The sequence below is a fragment of the Girardinichthys multiradiatus genome, chromosome 1 (genome assembly GCF_021462225.1).
Source record: "Girardinichthys multiradiatus isolate DD_20200921_A chromosome 1, DD_fGirMul_XY1, whole genome shotgun sequence".
In the NCBI taxonomy this organism is placed as follows: Eukaryota; Metazoa; Chordata; class Actinopteri; order Cyprinodontiformes; family Goodeidae; genus Girardinichthys; species Girardinichthys multiradiatus.
Window position 1 is genome coordinate 21,504,810 of NC_061794.1, and position 22,560 is coordinate 21,527,369.

General features: G+C 39.2%; 1 protein-coding gene across 4 annotated transcripts; it reads left to right on the forward strand.

Annotated features, from left to right (window-relative positions):
• The first annotated feature begins 15,323 nt into the window (after nt 1–15,323).
• On the forward strand, nt 15,324–22,297 carry tardbpa (TAR DNA binding protein a). 4 transcript variants are annotated; one of them, XR_007039945.1, is made up of 7 exons: nt 15,325–16,041; nt 18,652–18,815; nt 18,914–19,054; nt 19,183–19,353; nt 20,044–20,128; nt 20,925–21,071; nt 21,809–22,297. XR_007039945.1 is itself a non-coding variant. In XM_047376841.1 (6 exons), the coding sequence occupies exons 1-6, from the start codon at nt 15,801–15,803 to the stop codon at nt 21,017–21,019; spliced, it is 897 nt and encodes a 298-aa protein (XP_047232797.1). In that variant the 5' UTR covers nt 15,325–15,800; the 3' UTR covers nt 21,020–21,758. The 4 variants fall into 4 exon arrangements, 2 of the variants coding, with proteins under 2 accessions (XP_047232778.1, XP_047232797.1); XR_007039944.1 differs by having other exon boundaries at nt 15,324–16,041; nt 20,044–21,317; XM_047376841.1 differs by lacking the exon at nt 21,809–22,297 and having other exon boundaries at nt 20,925–21,758.
• The last annotated feature ends 263 nt before the right edge of the window (nt 22,298–22,560 follow it).

A 22,560-nucleotide genomic window follows, 5' to 3' on the forward strand; every position in this document is an offset into this window, starting at 1 on the left:
AATACAAGTTATGTTAGTAAAGAGGCCAACAGAATTAACCAGATGTAAATAAGATGGCAAAGGCCAGGTCAGAGATGCTATGTGATGTAAAATGCAAAATGTTAAACTGAAAAATGACATCTCAAACTAGTTCAGAATATTTAGGTTGTGGAACGTAAATTAATTTAGTTTCAACAAATGTCAGTCAAACGTAGGACAAGATTTTATTAAACACTGGCATAGCACTGCTTACAAGATAGTGATAGCATTGTGGCCCAGCTAGATGCTACAGGAAGTAAAATAAGTCAGCAGCTAGCTTTGTTGCAGCTTGATGCAAATTTTTACCTAGCTTCTGCTAAAAAGTAAGTTTAAAGCCATTGCTTGAAAGATAACTCATTTTGTCAGACTGTATTTGCATACTTTAGTCATGCAGAACTATTGGCTGTGAGTCATTTTATGTCAGAGTTTACCAAAATGAACAAGTCACTTAAGGTAATTTTACAACTGAATTAGACTGAGCACATTGCAGTTATTGGTTATAATTCTGTGGAAAAATGGTGAAAAAGAAGTTCAGTGAAAACGGTTACTCAACCCCCACCCCCTCCCCCCCCCCCACCCCGCCTTCCAAATCCAACATAACTAGAATAAATGCTAATTTATGTCACAGTTATAACCTGTCAATCTGATGGTTTGTTTTTTATTAAATCTATCACTAATCGTCATTGATTAGTGAAACAATAATTATATTGGTGCATACAATGCATACTGCTAAAACACAAACATTTTACGTCATTTACCATTGCTCTGGTACATTCTTTTCAAAAAATGCCCATGTAAGCACCAGTCATTAGTTTTCTTTAGCTGTATGCAGCATAGAGTAAGGCAGTCACACATGTTGCTATTCACTGCCTGTCAGCTGGCTAAAAGAAAGCTGTCGTGTTTTTTCACACTTACAGAAAAAAACAGTTCAGCTATTTGGAGATATTACCAGAGGTAAAAACCGTGGACAGTAAAGGTGAAATCTAGGAGCGCTAACCATCACCCTTATTAATAATGTGCTAGTTTAAAAATACCAGCATAATTTGGCAAGTTATGGGCCGATTGGAAAGCAGTTTTAGATCAATTCGGTAAGATCATGTTATACATTGTTGTTTTGAATCTTTTCTTGACATCATGATTCTGTAATATTTTATTTAACATTACCATACCAAGAAAATCTCATACCACCCCATGTCTAGTTGTTATCAGCATGTATAGTTAATGTGATTACGCACAACAAAGATCCATGCCATAACTTACTTTTTAAGTTGATTATTGTTTTACAAGTTATGCCTTCTGAGGGAAATCAAATGCAATTACCCTGAATTAGTTTTTTCAGGGTTATTACAGCAATTCCCCCTAGAAAAAATGAATTCCAGCGTGTCTGACCCTCAGTGCCTTGTTACACTTCCGTGACTAGTTTTTACTCCCTGTACACAGTCTCACAATAAGAAACACAGTTCAGCACAGAAAAGACATCTACAACATCATGTTTACCCTTCACACAACACAGCAAAATTAAAAATTGATGATTGCCCCATCCATTATTTCAGCCTCCAAATGGCAAAATCTGTATAAAGCTCTGAGTATCCGTCTGGTGAAAATAAATAAATCAAATATGCACTTCAGCGTTTCCTGCTCTTTTTTTTTTCCTGCAGATGATGCGTGTTTGTAGAGGGCACAGCCTGCTCTTGAAATCATGATGAGCTTTCCAAGCATATTTAAATAAACCAAGTGTTTATTTTTTTCTAAATTAGCTTTCACATCTTTTCTGTTAATTCAGCCGATTTTGTCACTTTTCTCCGGCAACACATGCAATATTTAGACAACTATGTATTCCTCCCAGACCCACTCTCCCAGTTGAATCTTCCCAATCTGAAGTCCCTTAATTTGTGAACACGGCAGCGTCAGAAGCGATTTTGCTGTAAACTGACTAATTATATGCAACATCAGTGCAATGTGGGAGGAAAACGTTAAACATTTAGCATCACAAGACAAATGGAAAAATGCGTGCTGAAACAAGGAAAAGAGGCTCTAACATTCACAGTTTTTAAATAGATAATACATGATTTTTTAAACAGTTTTGTTTTATACTTCCTTGCTTTACAATGACTGGCCTAGACTGGCTCCAGTGTCACATTCATTTATGTCCACTAAAATAAAAAAAATATGTGTTTATGACTTTTCACATGCAGCCCTGCTGTTTGCATCCACTCATTAAGGGAAAAGTTTACTATACGAGGCATTGTTCTTCAAGCTGGATCCATTAGCAGGCTGTGTGTATAGAGCTGGAAAAACAATGGGAGGAAAAAAAACAAAGTGTGTTCATTTTAAACTAATTAGTACATGACAAAACCCGAGTGCGTTCTCTTCCTCTGCAATAAAGCATTTAAAAATGTGGCGAACAACATGGACCTGATCCGGCCTGCAATTTGGAGAGGGACAAATCAAAATTAGCAAAGTCAAAATTATATTTACTTCTTCTATTTTAAAGCAGCAGCTTTATTGTGGGTCTGCTGGCAGTGATGTGTGCAGTGTAAAGGTGAAAGGGAGTCTGATAAACTGTCTGTGCATCAAGCAATACAACCTGTCCTCTGACATACCGGGACAGACGCGCAAACAACTTTCTGAAGGCATTTCTCACAGCTCCCTTTACACAGTAATTATATTCCAAATCATTATGTGTTGTAAAATCTATTGACCCCTGGTAAACTTGTATTTACCAAGCTGGAACAGTTAATGAAATAGTCTGTTAATTAGCTCTCCTCTTAAGGGTGGAACTTCTGACAAGGGTCCCCGCTTTGTCTCTGTTTCGTGGCCGACTGAAGTGTGCAGATCCACTGTTCCAAGATAAAACAGCATTATCTTAATTAAGACTTTAGCTGTTTACAGTCTAACTCAAGCGGCGCCATTGTACCACTGGGACGGCACCTGCCGCTACAGAAATACTCACCACTCTACAAATCAATAATACTATATCATAATTTCTTCTTTTGTTGTTTTGTTTTTCTGTTTTTGAAGGGTCGTTTTTCAAGCTTGACTGATTGAAAGTGGTCTGACTACTCAAGGTAACAACTGGAAGGGGTGGTGGTGTGTGGAGTGGGGTGGGCGAGGTGGTGGGGGTGTTCTTTGCAGCTTTATAATGCAGTCTTTGGCAGCCTCTCTCTTTGTGTTGGATACATTAGGATGGAAATGTGCACCAACTTAAAAATGCTCATGTGAAAAAACATGGAATGTATTAAATTAATGGTCTCTTTTGCCTCAGGGCAAGTAATGAAAAGGGACCCCCAATGAGTTCATTTTTCACGGCTTTGGTTATGAATTCAACACTCTAATTGAATTTCAATGTAAGTTTTACAAAGTCTTTATTATAGCGACTCTTGATGTAAATTACTTGTGATCTATCGCAAGACTTTGGCCCATTAAGTAATTTAATTGTGACATGTACTTTCTATCTGCACACTTCTTGCCCTTATGCCTAATTCTTCCTCATCTACTTTGTCAGTTTCTTCTGTTATTGGTGCTGTTCATGAGGACAGAGAAAGGCAGTCTGCAAATGCTCTGTGCAGATTTCAGCCAAATATTCTGGGGAACTCACCTGGGGCAGTTCTACACTTAGCCAGTCTGGGCCACAACATCTGAATATAAACGATCTAAATTTATGTCTGTCTGTCTGTCTGTCTGTCTGTCTGTCTGTCTGTCTGTCCGTCCGTCCGTCCGTCCGTCCGTCCATCCAGAGAATGTGTCATGGTCTGATGAAACTAAGTCTGAGGTTTTGGGCACCAATTCCAGAAGATTTGTTTGGTGCAAACACTAACTTTTTTGGATGAAAGTGGGCTTTCTGTCAAGGTGGATGACTTTATAGACATTTTTAAATATCAGTCAGTTTTGACCCCAAAACCTTCTGTTGTCTCTTAGAAAATTGTAAAAAGAGGGTTACATTTGAAAGAAACCATTTATCTGTTTTTCTATTTACTTTTGATTAAAAAAAGACCTGCCAAAAATTATTTATACCCTTCTTAACGATAAGTGGACAAATTCTTTATTTGCATTACAGAGATTAGATCCTTCTTATAATTGCTGATCAAATTTTTGCATGTGTCCACTGATATTTATCCACTGATTTGACCATTTATTGTTGGTGATGAGCTCCAAGTGAATGGAACCTCTCTGACCCATCACCCTAATCTTTAGCTCCCTCCGCAGATTCTCTCAAGTTGAGGTCCTGGCTGGGCCATTCAAAAATGTTTATATTACTTACTTATTACATGTTGGGTATTAAAAGATCACTTTAAACCTAAATCTGTCTGGTGAATGAAAAACTTTGGCCTTAACTATATAAATGTCTATTTAATTATCTTTATGAATAAAACACGTGTACTATCAAAGTGCTTCAGGTACATTTCCTGTTGAAGTTGTTACTTAAATCAATGGCTTCCAGTCTTCGTCAGTTCCACATGATCTGCTTGTAAGACCTTAGTCCAATTTAATATTAGCAATAGGCATTTGGTCCAACTTCCAGTTTCTAGGTTTGGAGATATATATGCGACATTTCTTTAATATTCTGAACATTTGTAGTGCAGTGTATGTACAACTGGCTTCACAAAGTAGTCTCATCCATTCTCGTCCTTATTCCATTATGTCTTCCTTGGATCTTTAGGCACTCTGTTGTTTTACAGTGGCAACTTTTTCTTACAGAGGATTTTTCCTGAGCTATATGTAAAATGGGCCCTACAGTGCCTATAGAAAGTAACTACAAATCAATAGGAAGATGTTTGCAGATATGTACACACATTTTATCTGAGAAAAGCAGATCATTCTGTAATGCAAGTGTTTGTTTTTTTCAAATTTGTGTTTTTCATTTCTCTAACTTTGCATGCATAAAAAGATTTGAAATAGTGACCTTTAATTCCTTTTGAGGACATTTCCAAGCTGGGAGTCAGCTTTCTATCTCCATCTAGTGTTTCTGTCTAAACTGGCTTTTGAGCTCTCAAACATCTTGAACATAAATAGAAAAACCTTTTTCCTGCAACCTTTTAGAAACAAATAGTGTTTAAAAAAATGTATACACTCTAAGACGACGGAAATCTTAATCAGAAACTGTACACAGAGCTGCGTGGACACATGCGAGCAATCCATCTGAAGCACATAGGCCGAATTGACCCGATCATTAAGCAGAGAGGAAGAGGCTTGACCTGATATTTCCTCTGTTGTTTGGTCAGGAAAGGGACGTTATTGTAAAAAGGCCTGTAAAGATAAATAGGCCCTCTGTTGCCATGGCAAAGGCACAAACAGTGGTGGCAAAAGACAAAAGAGCATGGGACGATAAATCCAGCACCGTCAATTTTGTTTAGTTTTGAGGGTGTTTTTGTGGGAAATATGGTTTCAAAACAAGTGGCCACGTCAGATTTTCCTCACAGAAAAGGAAATCAGATGTTTTTGGTTTTTTTTATCCTTTTTTTTTTTAACAGGGCAGATTTTTTTCTTGGACTTTTTTTTCCAAGGCCACGACATCCTGATTGGTAATAGGAATATCTGAGAGCATATTTTGCCTTTGGATCAGGAAACTCCTTCTACAGCTGTATACATGTTTTTATAGCCTTTAGAGGAAAGGGTATTGTCTTTAAAGGAGGACGCTTTGTCCAGCCCTCAAATTTAAGTGGAAAACCATCCAAGGAACTATGCTTTTTTTCACATGGTCAACAATGATGAATGCACCTCACAGCTCTGTCACATGCTTCAGGTCAAGCAGAGTTCATCTTGTTAGAAGATGTTCTGGTTCAACCATTTGTCAACAATTCAGCATAAACAAAGGAACAAACAGAGGGTGTTCCTCAATAATAACCGTCCAGACAACAGGTCCAACTCACCCTAACACGTCCTCTCTCAGCCTTGCCCACTCTGAAGAAGAGTGGTTTTATCGCTCAAATACAAGAGCTTAATCCCAACAGTCTCTACAGCATCACACACTGAGATCTCTGGCCTCTAAGAAACCCTAAGACACCACCAAAGCTGTGTTTTATCTTGACAGTTTGTTGCCCTTTGTTTGCTTTTTGTCTGTGAAGCTCAGGGATGAAAGAACAGCCTCTGTGAGCTGCGTCTGATTAGGATCTAATTGTTAACATTCGCTGCGCGTCATTTTTTTTTTTCCCCCATCATCAGGTATAGACCTCTTCCCTGTTACGATGAGGGACTCTCCCCTTTCTGCTTGCTCCTGTGTTTTACTCAAGTACTAGTTAGCACCGAGGTGGCAGGAGAGGAGCCCCCAGCTCGACATCATCGACAACAACAACAACAACAGCAACAAACAGGAATTGATGGCGAGTGTTTATTATCTGGTTTAATTGCTCTTCATCTGGAGGATCTGACAGTTGCGGTTAATGAGAGAGGGAGAGGAGGCACACACTGCTGGCAGTCTGTTTCACAGTGGAAGACATGGAAGTTTACGTGGGTGTGGGTTTGTGGCGAGAAGAGGATGGATCACATTCCAGCTCTACGGAAGATGAAACATCAAACTAAATTACGCCGTTAACATATGATTTTTGTAGATCATGCTGCGGCAGGATCACCTGTATAGTACCTTGCAAAAGTATTCACACCCTTTGGAGCTTTACCTAATTCGGTTTTTATGTGATAGACCAGCACAATTAGAACATGGTTCTGTGGTTCTTTTAACTTGTATTTATTACACTTTGCTGTGACTCCAGTGCAGTCGGTTGCCTTCAGAAGTTACCTTAGCTCATCCATCCACACATCCCTTGTCTATACCTGCTTGTCCATGACGGGTCACAGGAGGCTCCAGCAGTCATTAGCCGAGAGGCGGGGTACACCCTGGACAGGTCACCAGTCCATCAGAGGGTAACACAGAGACACACAGGACAAACAACCCTAAACGCACACACTCATATCTAAGGACAATTTAGAGAGACCAACTAACCTTTGTTTTTGGAGTGTGGGAAGAAGCTGGAGGTACAGGGAGAGAACCCACACATGCACTGGGAGATTACCCCATGTAGAAAGACCCGGTTTTCTGCACATTTTGTCTACAAACTGCACCATCGTGCACCTTAGTATGAATGTAACATAATCTCAGTATAAATCCAGCTGTTCAGCGAAGGCCTCAAAGGTTTGTTAGAGATTATTAGTGATCAAACAGCATCATGAAGACCAAGGGATACAGCAGAAAGGTCAGGGAGGAGGTTGTGCAGAGGTTTAAAGCAGGGTTCGGTTATAAAAGCTGTGGACATCTCAAAGAGGACTGTTCAATCCATCACCTTAAAATGGAAAGAAAATTGCACAACTGTAAACCATGGTCAGCTACCTAAATGACTTGCTGGACAAAGAAAGTATTAATCAGAGAAGCAGCCAGGAGGACCACGGTCACTCTGGAACACTCCACATCACCCTGAACACCCCATCCACACCATAAAACATGATGGTGGCAGCATCATGGTGTGGGGAGGCTTTTTCTTCAGCAGGGACAGGGAAGCTGGTCAGAATTAATAGGAAGTTAGATGGAGGTAAATACAGGACAATCCAGGGAAAATACCTGTTAGAGGCTGCACAAGACCAGACAGTCCGTATTGACTCAGTGGGGTTGAATAGAAATGCACAGCACACTTTTCAGATGTTTTTATTTGTAAAACATTTTGTTTTATTTTCCTTCCACTTCACAATAACACACTGCTTGTTGTTAGCCTACCACATCAAAACCCTAACACACTTGTACTGAGGTAAATATGTACCGTAACAACACTACACTGTAGGTCTTGGCTCTGGTGGGAGTTCTGTACAGTAATCAGATACTCTGCAAGGAAAGGATATCACTGCACTCGAGCCTCTTCCTCACTTTTCATATGGCCCGCAGCACACCTGGCTCACATCCAATCAGGAACCTCGCTGACATTCAACAGGCGCAGTTTGACACAAGAAAACACTGTGACCAAGTAAAGCATGATAAGTGGAAACCTGGAGGAACAGAGCTCTAGGGAAAGAGAAAAACTCATTCTGAAATGGACATGTCTGCTTTTAGACATAACACAAAATAAACACACACCACCACAGTTATGCCACCAGAGACTCCCTGTCCCATTCATAAATTTCTCCTCCTGAGAAAAACCAGCATTTCTCAAGCAGGCCATACCCACCCCTCGCCTCGCCTTGCCTTGCCTTGCCTTGCCTTGCGCTGCTCCGGCTTAGCAGGCCCACATGGGAACAATTAGTGGTGTGCACAAGTTTGGCCAAGATCTGTATAGCAACCAGCCACATCTGTTTTTATTTACCTTTTTTTTTTTTTGCTGGATAATGCCAAGAGGACATCTGCTACTGTGCAACGCAACTGTGGTTACATGCGTGGTTGACCCATGATTCTGTAATTACGAGCCGAAAGAGATGAAGAGGCTCAGCAAACCACTCAGAGCCACACATAGCCTTCCTCCAACGTCCTCTTCCTCCATTGAATGTCTCTCTGCTGGCATGTGAACCCCTGTCTGCATGACAGAAGTGTCATTTAATGGCCTAAAGTTGCACACAATAGTGATTTTGACTTCATATTGCTATCATTAAATCTTCATTTAATGACTCCTTCTTTCCATCAAAGTGGGACTAACTGCATTTGTTTGAAAGAAGATGAAATGAGATAAACTCACCTACTTTCCTGATCTGATTGTTTGTTTGTGGTCACATGAAATAAGCTGCACGGTTTGTCGTCGAGCCTTCTGGTTTTCAGCTGTGCACATTTTCTGTGGTTTTGTACTTTCATGGTTGAGTCTGCAGAAATTTTCCAAGAAAATAGGTGAAGATGCAAGCTGAAGACGGAAAGACTTGAAACTGAACCGAATCTTGCTCCAAGTACTTCAGAAGAAAATACGGTAGTAGTTCGAATTATTTAGCTGAAAACCTAAGATTACCAATAAGCAGGGCCTGTTTGTAACAATGATGAGTGACTATCAGTGACAAAGAAGACCATATCTGGATCACTTCACAGGAGCAGTGTGTGCATGTGTGTGTTGGGGCTGGGTGCCACCATGCTTAGCATCCCCCAGATGTGCAAACCATATGGTCCGACTGAAATTAAAACAAAAAAGAAACAGTGGAACATGAAAGGGATTTTTTAACTTTGTAAAGACACTTAACAGTCAATACAGAAAAGGCTAATAGCTGCTACAGGCCACATGAAAAGGAGGAGGATGTTGGTGCTGCCTTTTTTTGCATGGCTTATTCCATTTCCTGCTCATAAGTTCATGGAGCAGATGGGAACCAAAGGCACAAGGAAGTTTAGATTTTCTGCCCCACAGCCCATTGTATATGATGCATGTAACTGCGTAACACTGCGCTGTTGTCATTTATAGAAGCTTCAGCTTTCAAGAGGTCATGACAGCAAAGGTGACAAGTAAAAGGCTGGTCTACAGGGGCAAAAACATCAGATTTCTTAAAAAACATGCAACTCTGTCAACATATATTTGTCATAAGGTGAAACCAACAACAACACAGCAAAAGAGAGTTAATACAGCACCTCTATTATTTATTTTTGGGTTATGACATGTTTGGAGTATAATATATAATTTATAGCATGATTAAAAATTAGTCTGCTTATGCGAGTGCAAAAACTCACAGAACTTGTTTGCTTAGAAAAGGCCCTGAAGGCAAGCTGCAGCCCATTAAGAACAATAAAAAAAACAATCAATACTGCCATCTCCTGGTGGTTAAAATGACTGCAACAATGACAGATCATTGCTGAATATTTGTTGTCTGATAAATAAACTCAGATTGAGTCAATACAAAAGAAACAGAACTCACTGTAACTAAAATTTTAGGTTTTTTTCTGTTCACCTATGAAACGAAATGAGCCTGGTGCTTGTGTCTTCTGAGGAGACTGTGGTGCTTCTTGGAAAAAGGAATGAGTTTATTTAAGATCGTCTGCCCTGTCTACATCTGGACTATCTCCACCGGCTGGCAGAGGTCTGCTCCATATTTCTGCTTGTTTAATCAACCTTAGTGAATGTAAACGTATGTGCAGCATGCAGCAAAGATGGGAATTTAAACAAAACTGCTAAAAAAAAAAAAAAAAAGGCTATAAAGATGCTTGAGTTAAAGTTGGATTTTAGAAATCGAGGCAAAAAAAATCACAATTACAAATCTGAAAAGTGTATAGTGTATTTGTATTAAGTGCCCCCTAAGTTAATATTTTTTGTGGAGCCCTCTTTTGTTTCAATTACACCTGCAGGTCTTTTAGGCTGTTCTTTTGCACATTGGCTATTTTTCTTTGCAAAATAGCTAAAGTTCAGTCAGACTGGATGGAGAGTGCGTTTGAACATCAATTTTCAAGTCTTACCACAGATTTTCTGTAAAATCTGGGCTAATCTAATAGCAGTTAGCTGAGTCTTTGGCAGCTTCTAAAAAGTTTTCTCCCAGGATTGCCTTGTATGTAGGTGCATTCATCTTCCCATCAACTCTGAACAGCCTCCATGTCGCTGTTCTAAAAAACATTATTCCCACAGCAGAATATGACAACCACCATGTTTACACACATGGATGGTGTGTTCAAAATTATCTTCTTACTACTCTTCCATTATGACCATTCCATTATTATATTTACTGATTAGTAACGAGTTGCCACCGGATTTCATTTAGGGGTCCCACAGTAAAGGAGACAGAATACATTACTTCACAGTAATGCTCTACTTTGTGTTGGTATATCATAATACCAATAAAATACATGTGACAACATGTGAGAAAAGGGGTATGAATTTGCAAGGTGCTGTATTAGGACTATTGATGCTTTAAGAGACTAACTTTTCTCGGCTTATTGTGTACAGTGTTCTGCTGGAAAAAATGCATCCTAGTATTGGTATGGATGTTACCATGACATTTCTGACAAAGTAGTCAAACCTCATAAGAAAACAGCAGCAGTGTTGGCCTGAGCAGAAAATCTCTGGGTCCAGAAAAAACAACTTAGGAAGATCACCTGAGTCTTGGTGTTCATCTCAAGTCCTAAGATACCTTTTTGATCGGATTTGACAAATTGTCCAACACTTTTAACACTACTGGCAAAGTGCCAGAAATCCTAACATACTCCAGAGTTAAACTAGGTTTGTCAGAAGCATTTGTTGGCAAAACAAGGACCTTTTCAATAGTAGATATTTTTGTTCTAATGATATGAACGTATCCTATAAAATAGCTCTTTAGGCTGAAGTTGAAAAAAATTGAGCACAAAGTGTTCAAGTTAGGCATGAGTGGGTGACAAACAAAAACAGAGACAAGTGTGGCGATATTAAATGCAACGATGGAACTAATGGTCACAATAACATCCAATAATTAATCACCTCTTTAGTTTTACTGTGTTCATCAGCGGCACACTCACCTTCACATGGCACTGTGTTCTCCATGCTCCAATGCATTTTGTGACTTGTCTCTTTGAAGGTGAGCACACCTACTCTGTAGAACGGCTGCAAGAGATTGTTGTCTGCACAAGGCTGTAGGAGAAAGATAGCTGTGTCACTGCATAACAATTCCCTATAGCTGCTTATATTTTGAACAGGTTTGTGAGAAAATGCTATTGCTGCATCACACAACATATTTGTATCATTATCAAGTTTAGCAGGAAAATGTACCAGCACTGCAGCACTAATCCTGATCTGCAGTATTTGTGTTGTGAGGATGGTCAGAGTCTCAAATTGTCTGGTCTCCTCCTCTAATTGACTGACATGTCTCTGAAGGGCCATGCTTAATTGGTGTAGCTTCCTTGTCTGGTCAAACCCATGCGTTGTTTCAAAATGTGAACCACTGTCTTATTTAGAGTGGATGTTATCATTAAACATATGTAGGAAGCAGGATAATATCTTTTCTTAGAAGTAGAAAAGCCAACAAGAGCTAACACCTGGAGAAACATGTTAGTTCTAACTCTTCTTTGTCCACGAGTCTGTAAAAGCATAAACCTTTGGACCAATATATTTATATGTATCACAAATTAAATTATAATAGTTAGTGTCTTTACAGACTGGTGCCACTGAATTTAGAATACTCACATTAAACACAAATTATGGAAGTCAAATTTTAAAACAAAAGTAGGTAGAGAGGCTACCTCCCTTCTAGGACCACCAAATTCTGCTGATCATGAAACTGTGACTACAGAGGGCGCTGTTAAGAATGAATGGAATGAAATACAGATGTCAGTATTTCATTATACAGATAATACCGTTTAAACCAGATAGTTACATACAGTGTAAAAAAAAAGTCAAATAATTTTTTTTTTTCTGTTTTCTGTTATTAAATCAGAAAAAGCCTCTCAGCCTATCAGTTTGGATTATCAAAATAATTTATATTTGCTAAATCAAGATATTGAGCGAGAGAATTTTGTTTTACTTTGTGTTTGGCAGAATTTCCTTTTATCCTGTAGAGCTGAAGGTAAAATTGTTTGTTGTATTCTTCTACTAATATAATAGTTTGCTGTAATTTTGATGACTGATGTAATTTTGATTTCTCTATGGGACTGTGGTCAGGGCTTTGTGGTGGCCATCCCAAGACATTAACTTTGTTGCCTTAAGCCACTTTGTGACTAATATGATGGTATGCTTAGAGTCATTGTCCATTTGGACTTTTCTGCCCAAGATTTAACTTCCTGGCTGATGTCTTGAGATGTTGCTTCAACATTTTCACACACAGTGTTCTTTCCTCACAATGCCATCTAATTTGTTAAATGCACTAGTCCCTCCTGAAGCACATTACTTCCACAACATGATGCTTTCACCCCTCTACTTCCCAGCTGAGATGCTGTTCTCATCAGGCTTGCAGGCAGTTGAGAACAGCATGAGAACTCCCCTATCCTGGGCCCAGGACAACGGATCTGTTTGTCCTCCCATGTCGGCAGCCCTGATTATGGCCAATCACTTCCATTTCAACTCTATCAGATCACAGTTCCTGTTTTTGTCCCTTTGTGCATTTGCAAACTGCATTCTCTCTTTTTTCTTGCTTTTAGAGAGTACAGAGGTTGTTTATTATCAAAGAGAATTTTTTGATTAAAAAATATTAAAAACACAGCTTTAAATGAGGGTTGATCACTGCACTTTTCAGGGCCGGTGGAGAATGGCCTGAATTAACTGAGTGTTGACATAAGTTCTGCCCATCTTGTCATATCAGCAGTGAAAAATGTTTTGTATACAGTAGAGAGACATGAATGCTAACTATAAGTAGTTTGGTTTGAGGTTCAAATCGTGTCCTTTAATTTTCAGTATTGTCACTGTTGGATGGGTGCGAGGACTCATGTAAAAACTTTGTGTTGCAAGGCACCTGCACTCTGCTTTGTTTTCTGCTCTGGTATGCCTTCCTCCCTGTGTGTGTGAGATCATCGTTATCTCCGTGAGAACCAGCCTCCTTTCAGTCTCACACACACACACATATACACCCACACACATATACACCCTGTCTGAACTGTCTGTTGAACTGTGTGTATAAATAAAGAGATAGGGTGTCAAAACTTTGTAGTTGCACTGCAAAGTGGGCTACCCTTGTCACAAGTAAAACTGACTCTGTATCGTTCTTACCTCTGAGTTGACTGAATAATACCTAACAGTCATATTTGTTTGACCCTCAGCAATCAGAATATGGATGTTTTTCACCTGGGTTTTAGTCCCACTTCTTATGTCTGTGGTAATCAACGTTTTCATACTGTGGAGGACAAAGAGGGTCAAATGAAAAGGTTTTGTTCACTTGTAAATACATTTTCTGCAAGTTATAGTTCAGTCTCAATTTCTGATAACAGCCATCAGAACAGCGCCATCTGCAGTCACAAAGATTGATAGTCACAGAATTTAGAGAACCTACATACATGGTTTGCCACATGCCTCCCCATCAACATTTTTCAAATACTTTGAAATTTCTTTTAGTATTAAACTCTGGATTTTAATAGCTGACGGTCAAAGAATTTGGTGTAACACTAGATTACAAGTCAATCCTGATCCAGCACACACCTTTATGTTTGGGGCCTCTCATTTTTTGTTTTGCAGAAAACACAGACAGCTTTACCGAATCGGAGATGCAATCAGAATTTAATTCCCTGTAAAATGTAAAATATGGAAGAATTTGGTAATTTGACCTAACAAATCTGAGGTTTTCCAACAATCTAAGTTTGCCATTTAAACCAATGTTTTATAGTAAATACAAGTAATAGAGAGACTGTATTTGTCAATTCTGATTTCTGTCTCTCTTTGTGATGCGATCTTCTCATCCAAAGCTCAGCTAACAGCCATGTGGGAGAGACCTGAGCACTGATTACTGTTTCTCTTACACAGTTTCCCTAGTAAAAGACTATACATTTGACAGATGTTCTTTATCCAGGCCCAATAACCTGTCTTCTTACGCTGTAATCTGCTGATTGTGGTATCTATCAGAACCATGTTTGTTGCACATAAGTTTATGTGTTTGTCTGACTTTGCCTCTTTCCCAGATTATAGGAGTATCACTAACTTAACAATGCCTTACAAATAAGTTTAATTTAGAAAAAGAAAAAAAAATTAATTCGACTTTAGCTACAAGCGGTGAGATAAACTTAAAGTTAGGGTCAGCTGCAAAAATAAAAGAAAGATAATAAAAAAACAAGAAACAAAGATTTTTAAACAGATCTACACAAAGTGATGGAAGACCAAATCCAAACATGTAATAAACACCTGCCGAATTTTGCAGCCATTTCCACTAAACATGCTTATTGGACAATTATTATAACTATTCTGTTCTTCTCAAAGTATCACTGGGAATATAACAAGCTGATGTTAGCTGAATAATTAACCATGGTATTGGCTAGGTTAGCTAGCCTGCAGTCTTCAGCTTACTTCAGCTTGCAGAGGAGAACTGTAAAGACCATGTAGAGAAAAGACTGACATCCCATTGTGTACAGAGCTGTTCTACAGGAAAGTTAGCTTGGGCATTAATTACACAGAATAAAGTCGTTTTTAAGAATTGTTTATACAAATTCACGTTTTTTGTTTTCGTTTTGCCACATAATTATTAAATGTACATTTTGTTTTCTAAAAAAAAATAAATAGCTGAGCACCTTTTGTTTGGGTTTTTAAACTGAACCGTCATGGTTTGTCTTTAAAGGGGACGCCACACGACTAAAGATTTGTAAACCAAAAACTATGAGACACGAATACATTGACACCACACCAAAATATTAAATATGTTTTAATTCTGAAAGGTTAAAAAAAACATTGCCATGGGTCATAATATTACGTAAACATTTTAATTGTTTGAATTTTCGACCCTCCTACGGAGACATGAAAGTGCGTCCTTCCATCTCAATGATGTCATCTTCACAAGGTGAGCGCTCCGCGGCCATTTTGTTAGCTGTGTAGCTGTGCGGATTTCGTAAATTAAATTTAATCGAAAACAACAACTTGTCGACGTTTTTGTTTATATTGTGTTTTCAATGAGTATCTAGTAGGCTAGAATAAGACTTGTTTATTCGCTGACATTTAAACATAGTCATTAATTTTCCGAGCTGCTTTGAGTTTGCTAGCTCTTCGGCTAGCTGGCTAACTTGTTTAGCGTTGAGAGAAATAAATTCGGCTTTCATGACCGCCAGCTTTTGAAAGTTACAGCTATCGAATGTGCACGGTTTGTCCGCTCCTGACTTCTGTTGTTTTTACTTGGTTTTTGTTTAAATAGAAGAGCACCTGGGCCAGGTTTGAGACCTTTAAACTCGCGTTGCATCCCTATTTAAATCAACAACTTGAGCTCTGTTATTAGCTGACTGCTCTCGGACCAGGGCTCAGCCATCCCGGAGCGACATGTCAGAGCTGTATATTCGGGTGGCTGAGGATGAGAATGAGGAGCCCATGGAGATCCCTTCAGAGGACGATGGGACTGTTCTGTTGTCCTCGGTAGCTGCCCAATTCCCCGGGGCTTGTGGTCTGCGATACAGAAACCCGGAGTCCCAGTGCATGAGGGGGGTCCGGCTGGTGGAGGGAATCCTGCATGCACCAGAGAGCAGCTGGGGAAACCTGGTCTATGTCGTTAACTACCCCAAAGGTGAGACAGGATATGTGTTTTCTTGTTATTTATAAGCAGCATGATGCGCTGTCTGCAAACTTCAACCCTGTATTTAAAGTAAGTTTATTATCAGAATCAGCAGCTAGTTTATGCTATTAAACAAAACCCTCTGTATGCCATGTTTTCATCCTATTTTTTTCTGTTTAGTTGCACTGCATTAGAAGGTACTAGTGTTTGGTCAAACACATTAGTCCTCAACCCTTCTCCTTGGGTCCCATTGTTCTTCATGTTTTAGATATGTTCCTCTTTGGTTGCAACACACTTGATTCAAACGAATCAGGCTCCTGCAGAACTGGATGGCATGTTGAGGAAGTAATACAACTATAAAGTAGTTGCTGGGACAGGTACACATCTAAAAAAAAGATAGAACAATTGGTTCCTGAGGAACATGGTTAGAAATGACTGATTGTGCATCATAAATCTAACAACAAATTTTGTTACTTGATGATCAAATGCAACAATAAGGTACAGATGACAAAAGCTAACATCTTAGATCTTGGTGTATGTGAGTGTGCACAGTGCATGGTTTTCTTTAGAGTTTACCGTGAAGACAAAACTTAATAACCATATCAATATTTCTGCATAAATCCCTCAAAAACCATCCACTGGTTCAAATAAAGCTCAAGATTATTTATACTGAACGTTAAACTGAGTGTTTGCAATGGAACTATAACTAAAGTAGTACAATAATGAAAACAACACAGAAAACAAGTGAAAACTCAGAAGTAAATGAGTCATAAATTACACAATGTAAATGATCAAAATAGCAATAAAGAAAAATGGCAGCACGTATGCTGTATCAAAAACCAATGAGTGATGGTGTTTTCTAAGATGAGACTTAAAAACAGAGAGTTGAAGCCTGTCTCATGTTTAGGGGCAGTTTGTTCCACAGCTTATGAACTGCAAACAGAAGGCCTAGAACTTGGTACAATTAAAAGCAAAATTAGGCCACAGGAGGTCAGACCAGTGCCCATAAGCCTGTCCATTCAGTGCCTCAATGGTCAACTATTAGAGTTTTAAATCAGTTCTAAAAAGAAATGGGAGTTCCTGACAGGGAAGCAGGAACAGGACAGAGAAATTCATGTGTTTCATGTCAGAAGACAAGCTGAGACATTCTTGTCAAACTGCATTGATGTAAGGCTAATTAAAGAAAGCTTATAAAATTCTAGATAAATTGTGGGCAGTGAATTATTTAAGTCAGCTTATTTTTGGTTTTGTGTTGGTGGTTAAAAAAAAAAAGTTTGTTGCCCGGTTCTAAATGGTTCTAGGAGGTTTTCATAGGTGGCTTTAAGCCCAAACTTGTTGAAACAACGCCCTTTGAGCTCGTGCTAAGTCACTAAAATTAACCCAAGCCAAATACTCAAAGCAGGTTGTAAAATTAGGGAATGAACAGCCGATGAAAAAAGGTGAGCCTTCTGGATGTAGGCTGTTGGAGGTTAGGTGTGTCATTTCCCGACACCAGCTTAAACAGAAGTCCGGACCTGTTGCGTGGAGAGCTGGATGGAGCAATCCTCTCAGAAAGGGGAAGTAGAAGCTTGACACCAATGTATAAAGCGTTACAATAATCCAGTTGTAATAAAAGTGTGGATCACCTGTTCTATGTCTTTAAAACTTAACAAAGATTTCACTTCAGATAAAAAGCCTCACTTTAAAAAGGGATCACTGTATAGCTGTTAAGATTTGAATTAAATATCAGCCCATACCTTTTACGTGTGCCTTTAAAAGGGTCTTCCAGATACCCAGAGTGCGAGAGTCGGCAAATGAAGGAATCTAGATGTTATATGTTCTGAAGATTAACATAAAGGGAGCATCTAGATGGGAAATAAAAGTGGCCTCAAAATCGTGCCCTTAGGGTGCGGCGGTGGCACAGGGGTACAGAGGCCTTAGTCCTCAAAGAAGACCCAGCCCATTGACATTTGCCGCATGTCTTCCCCCTCTCTCCTCCCCATTTCCTGTCAGCTTACTTTCAGAAAAAAATAGAAAAATAAACACCACTAGTGCCACAAAAAATATAAAAAATATATGAATAAATTGTGCCCTTAGGAGCTCCACAAGTTCTCGGAGCTTAAAACAAAAACCGTATCCGAGCTTGCAGCAAAACTGCTGTCAGGCAGGTAAAACCAGATTCTCTCCAGCTACCCGGCTAGAGCATTTTGTCATTAAAACCCGCAGTAGTTCAGCCGGGTGCTTAGAGTCCTGTTCTAAACTGTGTCAAATCCAACTGTTGGGTCAAAAAGCAAAATAACGACAGTGTCCTGAATCATATGTATGAAATAGTTTATATAAAGTAATAGAAATAGAAGTGGGTTGGCACAAAATGGTAATGAAACAAGGGTACGAACTAGCAAAGAAGACGTATGACAACAAACATTCAGTTGAGCGAAATCAGACTTAAAATAACTAGCTGCAAAAAAGTAGCTTTACCAATTATTATATAAAAATAACACCAAATAAATGTTTGCTTATAATTGTTTCTGTGTATGTTTGCTTTGTGTCCCTAGAAGAGGTATGGTCTGTGTCTAGTTATTCAATTTTTGTAATTGAAAGTGTTGTTTTTTTCTTATGTCAGAATCTGTTTATTCTTCACAGATAACAAAAGAAAGATGGATGAAATAGACGCAGCATCGGCTGTTAAAATTAAAAGAGGTTTTCAGAAAACATCAGATCTCATAGTCCTCGGGTTGCCTTGGAAAACAACAGAACAAGACCTCAAAGACTATTTTACTACCTTTGGGGAGGTCATCATGGTGCAGGTACTGATGTATCATCCAGCTGTAATATTGTCAATATAATGGGGTGGTAATTATAAAATAGTAATTAATCTTTCATTCTCGCTCTTTGCCCTTTCCAGGTGAAAAGAGACGCAAAAACTGGCAACTCAAAAGGTTTTGGGTTTGTCCGCTTTACTGACTATGAGACACAAACGAAAGTCATTGCTCAGAGACACATGATTGATGGAAGATGGTGTGACTGCAAACTTCCAAACTCAAAGGTACACTGGAAATAACTCATTAAACAATCTTAAAAGTTGTATACTTTTATGAGATTTTGGTTATTTCTTTTACTGTTAAGATTATTATTATTATTTTTTAATCTGACTGTGCTTCTTTATCTCCTCAGGCATCTCCCGATGAACCGATGCGAAGCCGTAAAATCTTTGTCGGCCGCTGCACAGAGGACATGACGACAGATGATCTGAGGCAGTACTTCATGCAGTATGGTGAAGTCACTGACGTCTTCATTCCCAAACCTTTCCGGGCGTTTGCATTTGTCACATTTGCTGATGATCAGGTTAGAGCTGCTGCACTTTGCTTAGGCTGAATATTAGCACATTTCATCATTTTAAGATATTTTATGTTACAGTAGGAATCAAAAATATTTAGAAACAGTTTGGTGTCTTGCAAAAGTATTCACACCTCTCAAACATGTTCACGTGTTAATTATTTTACAGCCACCACTATGGCCACCCAATGCTAGCTTATAGTGGTCATATTATGGCAGTAGTTGTGGACTCTACAAATCTACCTTTATGAAAGAGGTGCTGTTAAAAAAAAGCTAGCCATGGAGGGGACACAGCAGTTATGTGGAAGAAGATGCTCAAGTCAGATGAGACAACCATCCCCTCTGTTAAACATGGAGGTGGTGGTATCATGCTGAGGGGATGCTTTTCTTCAGCAGGGACAGGGAAGCTGGTCAGAGTTAATGGAAAGATGGACAGAGCTAAAAACTGGGCAATCCTCCAAGACTATTAGAAGAAGGGGCAAAAACTTTAGTTTTAAAATGTACAAAGCTGGTAGAGACATACCCAAACGAAGACTGCAGCTGTAACTGCAGCGGAAGGTGGTTCAAGGGGGCTGAATGGGGTTGCAAGGCACCGTATTAATGGATAAAGCACAGACTGTAAATAATTGCACTGTCGTAGAATAGAAGTAAACAACAACAGCCTGTGGTGTTCATTTTTCTCCTTCACTTCTTCCATAGGTTGCCCAGGCACTGTGTGGAGAGGACCTGATCATCAAGGGTGTCAGCGTGCACATTTCCAACGCTGAACCCAAACACAATAACAGTAGGCAAATGATGGATCGGGGGCGGTTTGGGGCTGGCGGGTTCAGTCAAGGGTATGGTAGTAATCGCGGTGGGCTAGGCAGCGGTAGTGGTGGGGTTAACTTTGGTGCTCTGGGCCTTAACCCAGCAATGGTGGCAGCAGCTCAGGCAGCACTGCAGAGTAGTTGGGGAATGATGGGCATGCTGGCTAACCAGCAGGGGTTGACCACAGCAGCAGGCACAGCCTCTACGACCAGAGATCCGACGTATAGCTCTGCCAGCACCAGTTACAGCAGCCCCAGCTCAGCTAGCCTCGGCTGGGCTGCAGGCACTAACACCGTCCCCAGCAGCGGCTTCAGCTCCGACTTTGGCACGTCAATGGAGTCCAAGTCTTCTAGTTGGGGAATGTAGGCAGCTGAGAGTTGACATTTTCTCTTTCTGTTAGGCAGGTCTGGTAAGTATACCTGCAGGAAGGAATGGCTTATATCTTATTTAAAAAGAAGAAACACTGCCTTTTATTTTGTTAAAGCAAACATTTCTACTTGTGTGACTGGCTGTGTAGTCATGCATTGAATGGGTGAAAAGTTTAGTTTGTGGAACCCTCCTAGCAGTAGTTTGGTTTGTGAGAAAATGTTCAGAGGAGATGACCATGCATGCACCACAACTATTTATATACATGCACGAGTATGTTCAAATCTCCCCACAGTCGGTTGTTAAGCTGGCTGTTAGATAATTATATATTTATGCATTATATTGTAGTTTGTTTTGTTTGTTTTTTTTTTCTTTTGGAAACGGCTTCATGAACGTCTCTTCCGCAGTTCACCAACTCTTTCACAATTTCCCGGGAGGAGTCACATCATTGGCTGCAATGTTGGGCAGATCTCAGTATCCCTTCCCCTCCTCCCACGTGTAAATGCTTTATCATCCGAGAACACAGCTTCACTCTGCATATACGGTGTTAGACGGTGGGTGTTGCCTTTCTTTCCTCCCCTCCCTCTTTTTTTTTTTCTTTTTCCGGGATATAGAAATCTTGTCTGCCCTTGTCGCGTTTTGATCTCATTGAGTGGATTTGGTGTTGGACCGAATGAGAGTGAGCAAAAGGAAGGAAAGCAAGTACTGTTTGTGCTTTATTTTTATTTTTTGAAAGACAAATGCCTGGGCGAGATGAGAGGAACCTGTGGCTTTGTGCGAGTGTGAGAGGAAGAAGCAAAGTACGTGTGTGTTCTCAGTGACCAAAACAAGGACATTTCTTGCATCTTCAGATCCCTGAGTTTTCTGCTTTCTCATAGCGTTTTCTATCCAAACCTGATTCAGTAAAAAAAACAAAAAATCACACTGAATTGTCAAGTGCTATGAATGTCTGTATCTTTTAGTTGGTATTTTCTTGCTGCCCAATTTGATGTGAATGTGTCTTATTTTCTCGTTACCACCCTCTTTGTGTGAAAATGGGACTTTGTTTGTGAAGTCTGTGTGAGGGGGGGCACAGAAAGAGTGCTGAAGTTTGAAAGATGTTCTGGTTGAATGTTTGAATAGTTCCCATTGAAAGTTTGTGTTTGAAGTGGTTTCGAATGCATTTTCTATGTTTTTGTGAATCAATGGGAAGTGTGAAATAAAACTTAATTTGAATAGGGAAAATACCCTCTTGACAAAGACTTGTTTTTGACTTTTATTGAACTGCCAACACTTTAATTCACATGTTTAGGATCGTCGGATATGGAAAAGCCAGATTTTCTTCTGAGCCCTGGTTTGGAGTTGGCCACGCTGAAGATGAAGCCAAAACCGCCTTAATTCTGGGACGGATCTACGGCACCTCATTAGCAAGAAACATTCGATCACTCAGAGTGATGATTTTAAAATTTAAGATATTTGTTGTTGTTATTTTTACATATTGGGACCTTGTTAGAAATTTCTTTTTTTTTTTTGTCTTCCAAAACTGTTCAAATCTACCTCGCTAGAACATGTTCGTAAATATCTTTCACTTCACAAGTTACACATACATGTGAGTATAAATCATTCAATTAGTAATGTGGTAAAAAGTTGTATTAGAATAGCAGGATATGTTGACAGCTGTTTACTTTAATGATGAAGTGTATTGGCATTTTACAGTTTAAGGATTTTAGTGCAGGCAGAATCAAACTTTGTATTGAGATATTAGTGTTGCATTGTAAAATAAAAACATAGTTTTTTTTAAGTTGTATGTGGTCTTAGTTTTGGTAAACATGTTTTTTACTGGAGAGAGTTGGAGTTTTTTTTTTTTTTTTCATGCATTCAGCTCTTTGACTTTCATTTAGGAGCGTAGATGAACATTTATTTTGGTAATGGTAATTTTATTTAAAAAGTGAAACAGGTATATAGATCATTGCATAAATATTTTTTTATGATCCTTACTGAAAAGCTTAAATTGAATTTATCCAAAAAATGTTATTATACATTAAATCAAATTGTAACAAAATG